This window comes from Pristiophorus japonicus, chromosome 10 (assembly GCF_044704955.1).
Source record: "Pristiophorus japonicus isolate sPriJap1 chromosome 10, sPriJap1.hap1, whole genome shotgun sequence".
Lineage (NCBI taxonomy): Eukaryota > Metazoa > Chordata > Chondrichthyes > Pristiophoridae > Pristiophorus > Pristiophorus japonicus.
In genome coordinates, this window is record NC_091986.1 from 217,931,998 (window position 1) to 217,943,554 (window position 11,557).

Below are 11,557 nucleotides of genomic sequence, written 5' to 3' on the forward strand. Positions count from 1 at the left end.
CTATTTCTTATGTGTCCTGGGGCCAATATTTATCCCTCAATCAGCATCACTAACAACCGATTATCTGGTCATTATCACATTGCTGTTTGTCGGAGTTTGCTGTGTGCAAATTGGCTTCCTACATTACAACAGTGACTGCACTCTAAAAAGTGCTTCATTGGCTGTAAAGTGCTTTGGGATGTGCGGAGATGGTGAAAGGCGCTATAGAAATGCAGTCTTTCTTTACAAACTCGCTGTTTCCGATTGGGTTAACGTGCAATTAACAAAAATGAACGGGCGAATTTGGTGCAAGCACATTGCGTGTTGCTATCGTCGGAGCATATTCCCTTTTCCCAATTTTTTCTCTTCAATGTACTCCTCCAATGTCCATCCCTCCCTTCATGGTTTACCGTTCCTATTGGTGCTGTCTTGTACTCTGTAGCCAACTTCCTCAAGAAAATATAAAAACAATGCAGCCTGTGTATTGACACCAACGTGTTAGTCAATGAGTTGGTGGGACGAGTCTTTTATTTTATTCATTCACATGATGTGGGCGTCGCTGGCAAGGCCGGCATTTATTTATTTTTTTTATTCGTTGCCAATCTTTCCAATTCTTTGTCAAATCACAAACGCCAGAGGTCACCTTGCACACATCAAGGATCACTCTGCGCCAATGCTCTTAGCCAAAAGGCCTAGAGCCACTGCACCGTTCCTGGAAGTACTGCAATACCAGGTTCGTGCCATGGAGGTGGATGGGTCAGGCCCCCCACACACCTCCGTGGAGGTGGATGGATCAAACCACCATCACCCACCTCCTATTTCCAAAAAGCAAGCATATACCTTCCTGATCCAGGGAGAACCACGTTGGGGTCATGGTTACTCCCCTGTCAGGTCAGTTACGCATGATCTTAGCCAAAAGGCCGGCATTAATTGCCCAACCCTAATTGCCCCTTGAGAAGGTGGTGGTGAGCTGCCTTCTTGAACCGCTGCAGTCCGTGTGGTGAAGGTGCTCCCACAGTGCTGTTAGGGAGGGAGTTCCAGGATTGTGACCCAGCGACGATGAAGGAACGGCCGATATATTTCAAAATCAGGATGGTGTGTGACTGGGAGGGGAACGTGGAGGTGGTGGTGTTCCCATGCACCTGCTGCCCTTGTCCCTCTAGGTGGTAGAGGTTGCGGGTTTGGGAGGTGCTGCCGAAGAAGCCTTGGTGAGTGGCTGCAGTGCATCTTGTAGACACTGCAGCCACAGTGCGCCAATATTTAAGGTGGTGAATGGGACACTTACATTAGGACTCACAATCAAACAGAACCCATTTGCTAATCAAACAACAAACAGAATCTACTTACAGCAGAGTATATTTAAAGAGAGTCTCTACGAACTACAGCAAACAGAACTCACGAGCGAAACTCCCGTATACATGAAGGATTATTTCGCCAATAAAATGCAGTGAGTGGCGAATAGTTACAGAATTGTGTGTGTCAAATCAATCCCAGTCACTTGCAGCAATTCCGCTTCCAGGCGTGATTGATGGGAGAATTGCGCAATCATCTCCATTCTGTGCTGTCTCTACACACAATGAAATAGATATTGGTACACAGGGTTGACCAATTGTTAGACATCCTGGAGAGACACATGCTGGACATCTTGTGGAGTTAAGGGTTAACAGTCGAACTTCTTTGTAACTAGGAGCAACAGGCTCTCCAATATAAAACAGGGTGACTTTGAAAGTGCCGTGAGCAGACAGCTTGGCGTGTCTTCTGATATGTAAAGTCTTTGGGTAAGGAATTACATTTTAGGAATAAAAAATGTAGCTCTAGAGTAATACAAGATGGGTAGAGGATCCATTAGCTGCAGCATAGAAAGATAACGGTCGGTCAAGCGTCTTCTTCAAAGTTATCACCAACTGATCGATCAGGAAATCTGGGTCATTGAATAAATTTAAGACGGAGATCGACAGATTCTTAACCGATAAGGGGTTATGGGGAGCAGGCAGGGAAGTGGAGCCGAGTCCATGATCGGATCAGCCATGATCGTATTGAATGGCGGAGCAGGCTCGAGGGGCCGTATGGCCGACTCCTGCTCCTATTTCTTATGTTCTTACGTGGAACACGCTGCCTGAAAGGGCGGTGGGAGCAGATTCAACAGTAACTTTCAAACGGTGAATTGGATAAATACTTGAAGGAGAAACGTTTGCTGGGCTTTGGGGGAAGGGGACTGGGCAAGTGCAGGGGAGAGTGGGACTAATTGGAGAGCTCGTTCAAAGAGCCGGCACAGGCACGATGGGCCGAATGGCCTCCTTCTGTTCTATGTTTCTCATCTGGTTCCAATTTTGCAAGGTCCTGACTTTCTCCGACGACACTCCACACGAGATCCGATTAAACAGACGCCCGGCGCTCTTTGGATACGCTCGTGCCAACGTTGCCCGCGGCGACGGGTCCTACCACCAGGTGAAGGTGAAGGTGTACAGGAAGTCGCAGGACCGGGCGAGGAAGCCCTTGCCCACCTCGTGGGGCCGGTAGTCGACGACGTAGCCCTTGCCCTGGACGTCGCGCTTGATGCAGTGCAGCAGGTCGGCGATGCCGGGCGAGGCCTTCCAGGGCCCGAAGCTCACCACCGACCCCTTGCCCGTGTCCAGGCCGTTCACCGCCTCGTGGCACCTGGCCGCGTCCTCCTCGCTCCGGACCACGCACACCGTCACCGCGCTGTGCCGGGAGGCCACCGCCTCAGCCCGGGCCACCCTCGCCATCACCTCGATGTTCTCCTGGTAGTTGGGCACCCGGGCCAGGAACTGGCGCCGCCCCACCAGCTCGCCGAAGAGCCGGGGCGAGTCCTCCAGCAGCTTGGCCAGGGGCTCGATCTCGTAGTACAGGGCCTCCTGGTAGAGCTCCTCGGCTAGCTGGGCGGGCGGCTCCTGGCCCCGCAGGAAGTCCAGCACGTGGCCGAAGTGCGTGCCGTCCCGGTCGATGAAGTACCTCCCTTCCGCGTCCAGCATGGGCCGGGACTGACCGCCGAACATCAGCGCCAGCCGCGACAGAGGGTACTTCTTCAGGGTGCCCAGCGCTGTGCAGTAGACCCGGCCCCCCACGTTCAGGCTGATCACCGACGAAGGCTAGAGGGAAGGGAACAAAGAGAGGGCAAGACGGTTAATGGAGAGCTGGTTCCCCCTCGTCCGTCCCAATCCCCCCACCCCCGCCTCAAAACGCTCACTCTCCTCTCGCCCTGGGGTGATGGGGCCACGGACACCAGTCGCCCTCTGGTACCTCTCCCGGGTAGCCATTCCTCAGGTGTGGCTGTGACCCGGAGAGGCAACATTGTCGTTGGCCATGGGTCATCACTGCTCAGGTTGATCCTGATTTTCACACACATTTATGCACACACACATATACGCGCACACACACACACATACGCGCACACACACACACATATACGCGCACACACACACACATATACGCGCACACACACACACATATACGCGCACACACACACACATATACGCGCACACACACACACATATACGCGCACACACACACACACATATACGCGCACACACACGCACACATGTACACACACACACGCACACGCGCACGCACACGCACGCACACACACGCACGCACACACACGCACGCACGCACACACGCACACACGCACACACGCACACACATACGGAATGTTCCTCCATTTAAGTAAACTAAGGCTGAGGAATAGAATTGAAAAGCAGAGAGTTATGTTAACCTCATCTGGAACCTTGGGACTACTGTGCACAGCTCTGGTCTGCGTACCGTATTATAAAAAGGCTATCGAGGCACTGGAGAAGGCGCAAAAAAGATTTACAAAGGATGAAACCAGAACTGAGAGGTTAGAACTATCAGCAAAGACTGTTCAGTCTGGAGCTCTTTGCTCTAGCAATGAGAAGGCTGAGGGGTGAAGGCTTTAAAATTATGAAAGGGGTTGATAGGGTAGAGGTAGAGAAGATGTTTCCACTTGTGGGGGAGACCAGAACCAGGGGCCATAAATGTAAGACAGTCACTAATAAATCCAATGGGGAATTCAGGAGAAACCTCTTTACCCTTTGTGTGAAGAAGTGCTCCCTGACGTCACCCTGAACGGCCGGGCTCTAATTTTAAGGTGACGCCCCTTGTTCTGGACTCCCCCCACCAGAGGGAATAGTTTCACTATCAACTCCTTTAATCGTCTTGGTCACACCTCAATTATATCACCGCCTTAATCTTCAATACACAAAGGAATGCAAGCTGAGACTATGCAACCTGCTCTCGGGATTTAACCCTTTCAGTCCCGGTATCATTCTGGGGAATCTGCCCCGCTCCCTCTCCGAGGCTGATATACCCTCCCCGAGGGGCAGGGCTCGGAACTGAACCCGGGATCTGACCCGACCTCTGTACAGCTATATCATAGCTTCCAGCTCTTCCCAAATAGCTTGATTCATAATTGGCAACCAAGGTGCTGATATCATTAGAATCATACAACCTTACAGCAAATAAATCCAGGCTGACACTCCAGTGCAGTACTGAGGGAGCGCCGCACTGTCGGAGGGGCAGTGCTGAGGGAGCGCTGCACTATCGGAGGGGCTGTACTGAGGGAGCGCCGCACTGTCAGAGGGGCAGTACTGAGGGAGCGCTGCACTGTCAGAGGGGCAGTATTGAGGGAGCGCCGCACTGTCGGAGGGGCAGTATTGAGGGAGCGCCGCACTGTCGGAGGGGCAGTACTGAGGGAGCGCTGCACTGTCAGATGGGCAGTGCTGAGGGAGCGCCGCACTGTCGGAGGGGCAGTACTGAGGGAGCGCCGCAATGTCAGAGGGGCAGTACTGAGGGAGCGCCGCACTGTCGGAGGGGCAGTACTGAGGGAGCGCCGCACTGTCGGAGGGGCAGTACTGAGGGAGCGGCGCACTGTCGGAGGGGCAGTACTGAGGGAGCGCTGCAATGTCAGAGGGGCAGTGCTGAGGAAGCGCCGCACTGTCGGAGGGGCAGTACTGAGGGAGCGCTGCACTGTCGGAGGGGCAGTACTGAGGGAGCGCCGCACTGTCGGAGGTGCCGTCTTTCGGATAAGGTGTTAAACCAAGGCCCTGTCTCGGGTGAACGTAAAAGATCCCACTGCACTATTTCGATGAAGAGCAGGGGAGTTATCCCCGGTGTCCTGGGGCCAATATTTATCCCTCAATCAACATAACAAAAAAAACAGATTATCTGGGTCATTATCAAATTGCTGTGTGTGGGAGCTTGCTGTGCGCACATTGGCTGCTGCGTTTCCTACATTACAACAGTGACTACACTCAAAAAGTGCTTCATTGGCTGTAAAGCGCTTTGGGATGTCCGGTGGATGTGAAAGGCGCTATATAAATGCAAACCTGCCTTTCTTTTTCCAGAAGGAAGCCATTCGGCCCATCGTGCCCGTGCTGGCTCTTTGGCACGCCCACTTTTATAGAATAACAGCGATGATTCTACGGGCACACCATCTCAAATCCAGTAACCTCAGGACTGAGACCGTGCTGGTTTCTGGATTTCGGAATGGTGACATGAGGTAGGGGTCGAGCTGGGCCGAGGGTCATTTGCAAAGGCCCGGACCAATCGCACGCCATTTACAACATAGCGGCGAAGCCAAAAACTAGTGCGGCCCGCCGGTCATTGGACAATAATTCCGGGTTTTATTCCACTGAATATCAAATGGGATTTTCTCAAAAGTGTCTGATTTTCGAACAATTCCGACGAGATGTTGTACCTGTAGAATGCTTGAGTTCATCGGAACAGGAGCGATGTTCCTTTAAGACTCCGCAAATATGTTTGCTGCGCTGGTATTGGAGAACATTCTGGAAATACCTTGCTGGATGAGTCATTCCGAGGGCAGGGCGCAGCCCAGAAATTTCTTCAAATTGACAATTATTTGCTGCTATTGCATTACTTGCCAACACCCAATAGGAACTATATACGTAAGTCTAATCGCATTCCTATGCTTGGACAAAATGAGATATGGCAGTTTTCGGTCCCCGCCACAAACTCTGTTCCCTAGCCACTGACTCCATCCCTCTCCCCAACTCCTGTCCGAGGCTGAACCAGATGGTTCGCAACCCTGGTGTCTTTATTTGACCCTGAAATGAGCTTTCGACCACATATCCACAGCATAACTAAGACCGCCTATTTTCACCTCCGTAACATCGCCCGTCTCCGCCCCTGCCTCAGCTCATCCGCTGCTGAAGTCCTCATCCATGCCTTTGTTGCCTCCAGACTTGACTGTTGCAACGCACTCCTGGCTGGCCTCCCACATCCTACCCTACGTAAACGAGAGGTGATCCAAAACTCAGCAGCCCGTGTCCTAACTCGCACCGAGTTCTGCTCACCCATCACCCCCTGTGCTCACCGACCCGTCTCCTAACTCGCACCGAGTCCCGCTCACCCATCACCCCCTGTGCTCACTGCCCCGTGTCCTAACTCGCACCGAGTCCCACTCACCCATCACCCCCTGTGCTCGCTGCCCCATGTCCTAACTCACACCGAGTCCCGCTCACCCATCACCCCCTGTGCTCGCTGCCCCGTGTCCTAACTTGCATCAAGTCCCACTCACCCATCACCCCCTGTGCTCACTGCCCCGTGTCCTAACTCGCACCGAGTCCCACTCACCCATCACCCCCTGTGCTCGCTGCCCCGTGTCCTAACTTGCATCAAGTCCCGCTCACCCATCACCCCCTGTGCTCGCTGCCCTGTGTCCTAACTCACACCGAGTCCCGCTCACCCATCACCCCCTGTGCTCGCTGACCTACATTGGCTTGCGGTTAAATAACGCCTCGATTTCAAAATTCACATCCTTGCTTACAAATCCCTCCATGGCCCTCACCCCTCCCTATCTCTGTAATCTCCTCCAGCCCCACAAACCACCCCCCCCCTTCCCCGCTCCCCGAGATGTCTGCGCTCCTCCAAATCGTCCCTCTTGAGCATCCCTGATTATAATCTCTCCACCATTGGTGGCCGTGCCTTCAGCTGCCTGGGCCCCAAGCTCTGGAACTCCCTCCCTAAACCTCTCCGCTTGCTACCTCTCTCTCCTCCTTCAAGACGCTCCTTAAAACCTACCTCTTTGACCAAGCTTTTGGTCACCTACGTTAATTTCTACTTATGTGGCTCGGTGTCAAATTTTACTTCTGAAAATACTCCTGTGAAGCGCCTTGGGACGTTTCACTACGTTAAAAAGGTGCTATATAAATATAAGTTGTTGTTGTTGTAGTGGTTCTAGGAATAGGAGGAGGCCATTCAGCCCCTTCGAGCCATACAATGAGATCATGGCCGATCTGTATCTCAAATCCATCTACCCGCCTTGGTTGCAAAATCTATCAGTCCCAGTTTAGAAATTTCAATTGACTCCCAGCCTCAGTGGCTTTCTGCGGGAGAGAGTTCCAGATTTCCAAGACCAGATTTATGGCACTGGACAAGCAACCAGAGGTTGAGAGTTCAAATCCCACCAACACTTAAACAACTTGCATTTCTATAGCGCCTTTCACGACCACCGGACGTCACCAAGCACTTTACAGCCAATAAAGTATTTTCTGTTTGAAGTGTAGTCACTGGTGTAATGTGGGAAACGCAGCAGCCAATTTGCGCACAGCAAGCTCCCACAAACCGCAGTGATAATGACCTGATAATCTGTCTCAGTGATGTTGACTGAGGGATAAATATTGGCCTCAGGACATCGGTGAGAACTCCCCTGCTCTTCTTCGAAATGTTACATCCGCCTGAGAGGGCAGACGGGGCCTGGGTTTGCCGTCTCATGCGACAGTGCGGCACTCCCTCAGTACTGCCCCTCCGACAGTGCGGCGCTCCCTCAGTACTGCCCCTCCGACAGTGCGGCGCTCCCTCAGTACTGCCCCTCCGACAGTGCGGCACTCCCCCAGTACTGCCCATCTGACAGTAGTGCACTCCCTCAGTACTGCCCCTCCGATCGTGCGGCACTCCCCCAGTACTGCCCCTTCGACAGTGCGGCGCTCCCCCAGTACTGCCCCTCCGACAGTGCAGTGCTCCCTCAGTACTGCCCCTCCGACAGTGCGGCGCTCCCTCAGTACTGCCCCTCCGACAGTGCGGCGCTCCCTCAGTACTGCCCCTCCGACAGTGCGGCGCTCCCTCAGTACTGCCCCTCCGACAGTGCGGCACCACCTCAGTACTGCCCCTCCGACAGTGCGGCACTCCCCCAGTACTGCCCATCTGACAGTAGTGCACTCCCTCAGTACTGCCCCTCCGATCGTGCGGCACTCCCCCAGTACTGCCCCTTCGACAGTGCGGCGCTCCCTCAGTACTGCCCCTCCGACAGTGCAGTGCTCCCTCAGTACTGCCCCTCCGACAATGCAGTGCTCCCTCAGTACTGCCCCTCCGACAATGCAGCGCTCCCTCAGTACTGCCCCTCCGACAGTGCGGCGCTCCCTCAGTACTGCCCCTCCGACAGTGCGGCGCTCCCTCAGTACCGCCCCTCCGACAGTGCGGCACTCCCTCAGTACTGCCCCTCCGACAGTGCGGCGCTCCCTCAGTACTGCCCCTCCGACAGTGCCGTCTTTCGGATGAGACGTTAAACCGAGGCCCCATCTGCCCCCTCAGGTGGATGTAAAAGATCCCGTGGCACTATTTCGAAGAATAGCAGGGGAGTTACCACAGTGGGAGTGCAGAGTGCAGTTTTGAGCTCGAGGAATGATTTTGAGGCAATAGAGAGGGTACAGCGAAGATTCACCAGCAGGAGAAAATACAAATAGGAAGAAAACCTTGAAAAATTGGGACACTGTTTTGTTAGAGCAGTGGAGATATTTAGATAATTTGATACGGGTGTTTAAAATCATGATGGGATGAGACGGAATGGATAGAAAGAGAATGTTTCTAAGGATTGAGGTGTGCAGAATGAGGCGCCTCAGATTTAAGTTTAAAGTAAGAGATTTAGGACAGGGAGCAAGAACCTTTTTTTAAACACAGGGGGTTTAAACAGAGTTTAAAAAAAAACTGATGGGGCCATCAATATAAGATAATCACTAATAAATCCAATGGGGAATTCAGGAGAAACTTCTTTACCCAGAGAGCGGTGAGAATGTGGAACTCGCTGCCACAGGGAGGGGTTGAGGCGAATAGTATCGATGTATTTAAGGGGAAGCTGGATAAACACATGAGGGAGAAGGGAATAGAGGGATCTGGTGAGATGGAGAGGGGTGGGAGGGGGCTGGTGTGGAGCATAAACCCCGGCACGGAGCGCTGGGGCCCAATGGCCTGTTTCCGTGCGGTACATTCGATGTAAAACACAGAAGTTTGTGAGGCTGTAGAATGAACTATCGGAGTTGGTCATTGAAGCAGTGTCCATGTCGACATTTAAGAATACGTTGAAGGAAAAGGGATGTAGAAAGATGTCTGTCGGGGATTAAGATACACTGCAGTGGACTATAAGTCCCAATAAAGGATGAACAGGCTGGGTCTCTTTTCTCTTGAAAAGAGATAGCTCAGGTGTGACTTAATGGAGGTCTTTAAAATTATGAAAGGTTTTGATAGAGTGGATACAAAGAGAATGTTTCCGCTTGTGGGGAAGAGCATAACTAGACACCATCAATGTAAGATAGTCACCAGGAAATCCAATGGGAAATTCCGAAGAAACTTCTTGACCCAGAGAGCGGTGAGAATGTGGAACTCGCTGCCACAGGGAGGGGTTGAGGTGAATAGTATCGATGCATTTAAGGGGAGGCTGGACAAGTATTTGAGGGAGAAGGGAATAGAGGGTTACGCTGATAGATTTAAAGAAAGAAAGACTTGCATTTATATAGCGCCTTTCACAACCACCGGACGTCTCAAAGCGCTTTACAGCCAATGAAATACTTTTGGAGTGTGGTCACCATTGTAATGTAGGAAACACGGCAGCCAATATGTACACAGCAAGCTCCCACAAACAGCAATGTGATAATGACGGGATAATCTGTTTTTGTTATGTTGTTATGAGGGATAAATATTGGCCCCAGGACACGAGGGGGAACATCCCCCTGCTCTTCTTTCAAACAGTGGCCGTGTGATTTTCTATATCCACCTGAGAGAGCAGAAGGGCCTTGGTTTAACGTCTCATCCGGAAGACAGCACCTCCAACAGTGCGGTGCTCCCTCAGTACTGCCCATCCGACAGTGCGGTGCTCCCTCAGTTCTGCCCCTCCGACAGTGCGGCGCTCCCTCAGTACTGCCCCTCCGACAGTGCGGTGCTCCCTCAGTACTGCCCATCCGACAGTGCGGTGCTCCCTCAGTTCTGCCCCTCCGACAGTGCGGCGCTCCCTCAGCACTGCCCCTCCGACAGTGCGGCGCTCCCTCAGCACTGCCCCTCCGACAGTGCGGCGCTCCCTCAGCACTGCCCCTCCGACAGTGCGGCGCTCCCTCAGCACTGCCCCTCCGACAGTGCGGCGCTCCCTCAGCACTGCCCCTCCGACAGTGCGACGCTCCCTCAGCACTGCCCCTCCGACAGTGCGGCGCTCCCTCAGCACTGCCCCTCCGACAGTGCGGCGCTCCCTCAGCACTGCCCCTCCGACAGTGCGGCACTGCACTGGGAGTGCCAGCCTAGATTTTGTGCTCGAGTCCCTGGAGTGGGACTTGAACCCACAACCTTCTGACTCAGAGGCGAGGGTGCTACCCACTGAGCCACAGCTGATACTTATGAGGGAGACGGTGGGCTAGGGGGGAGGAGAAATTCTGGATACTAGGAATTACAACAGATCAGTCGGCCCAACCAGTCCGTGCCGGCCTTTATGCTGATAGAATTAGATGAGGAAAGACGGGAGGAGGCTCGAGTGGAGCATAAACGCCGGCATGAACTGGTTGGGCCGAATGGCCTGTTATAATTTCTGGTATCCAGAATTTCTGCTCCCCCTAGCCCACTGTCTCCCACCCACTAATTTAATGGGACGGTGGATTGGGCTGCTAGTGTGTAATTTTAAAGTGGGCACTTCTGGATCCAACCTTGGATCGGAACGGGCTCCGTGCCCCCCAGAGCCAAGGGTCAGCGCTTTTGGGAAAGGAAAGGGTAGGAGATTGGAATTTAAAAACAGCGACAGGAACAGTATCTTTTGCCCATCCCCTTCCCAACAAAAACACACCGTCACGGCTAGCCCCTCCCCCACTTCTAACAGTCTGAGCCTCAGTGACCAGGAAACTTAACTCAAGCCAGAAGTTTTAGTCAATAGATAGATTGCAGGCGCACCATTCTCGATCTGCTGGTGGTGGCAGGTCAGGAGAGAGAGCGAGGGAGAGTGAGGGTGGGTGAGAGAGAGAGAGAGAGAGAGGGAGGGGGATAGAGAGAGAGAGAGGGGGATAGAGAGAGAGAGAGAGAGAGAGCGATATAGAGAGCTACAGAGGGAGAAAGAGAGAGAAAAATAGAGCGGAGAGGGAGATAGAGAGAGAAAGAGAGAGAGGGAAGCAATTAGAGTGAGAGGGGGGAAATAGGGAAGAAGAGAGAGTGATAAATAGAGGGGATAGAGAGAAGGGGTGATAGGGAAAGAGAGGGGGGAGAGAGGGAGGCAGAGGGGGAGCGAGAGGGAGGGGGAGAGAGAGGGAGGGGGGGTGGGGGAGAGAGAGAGTGGGAG

The 11,557-nt window shown here is 53.1% G+C and overlaps 1 protein-coding gene across 1 annotated transcript in view; it reads right to left on the reverse strand.

The window, feature by feature from the left end:
- Positions 1-501: 501 nt before the first annotated feature.
- Positions 502-11,557, reverse strand: part of kctd14 (potassium channel tetramerization domain containing 14) — an 11,965-nt gene continuing 909 nt past the window's right edge. Inside the window, exon 2 of the mRNA XM_070891661.1 lies at positions 502-3,089. Coding sequence (XP_070747762.1) covers positions 2,418-3,089 — 672 coding nt within the window. The 3' untranslated portion in view covers positions 502-2,417. The remainder of the gene's footprint in view (positions 3,090-11,557) is intronic.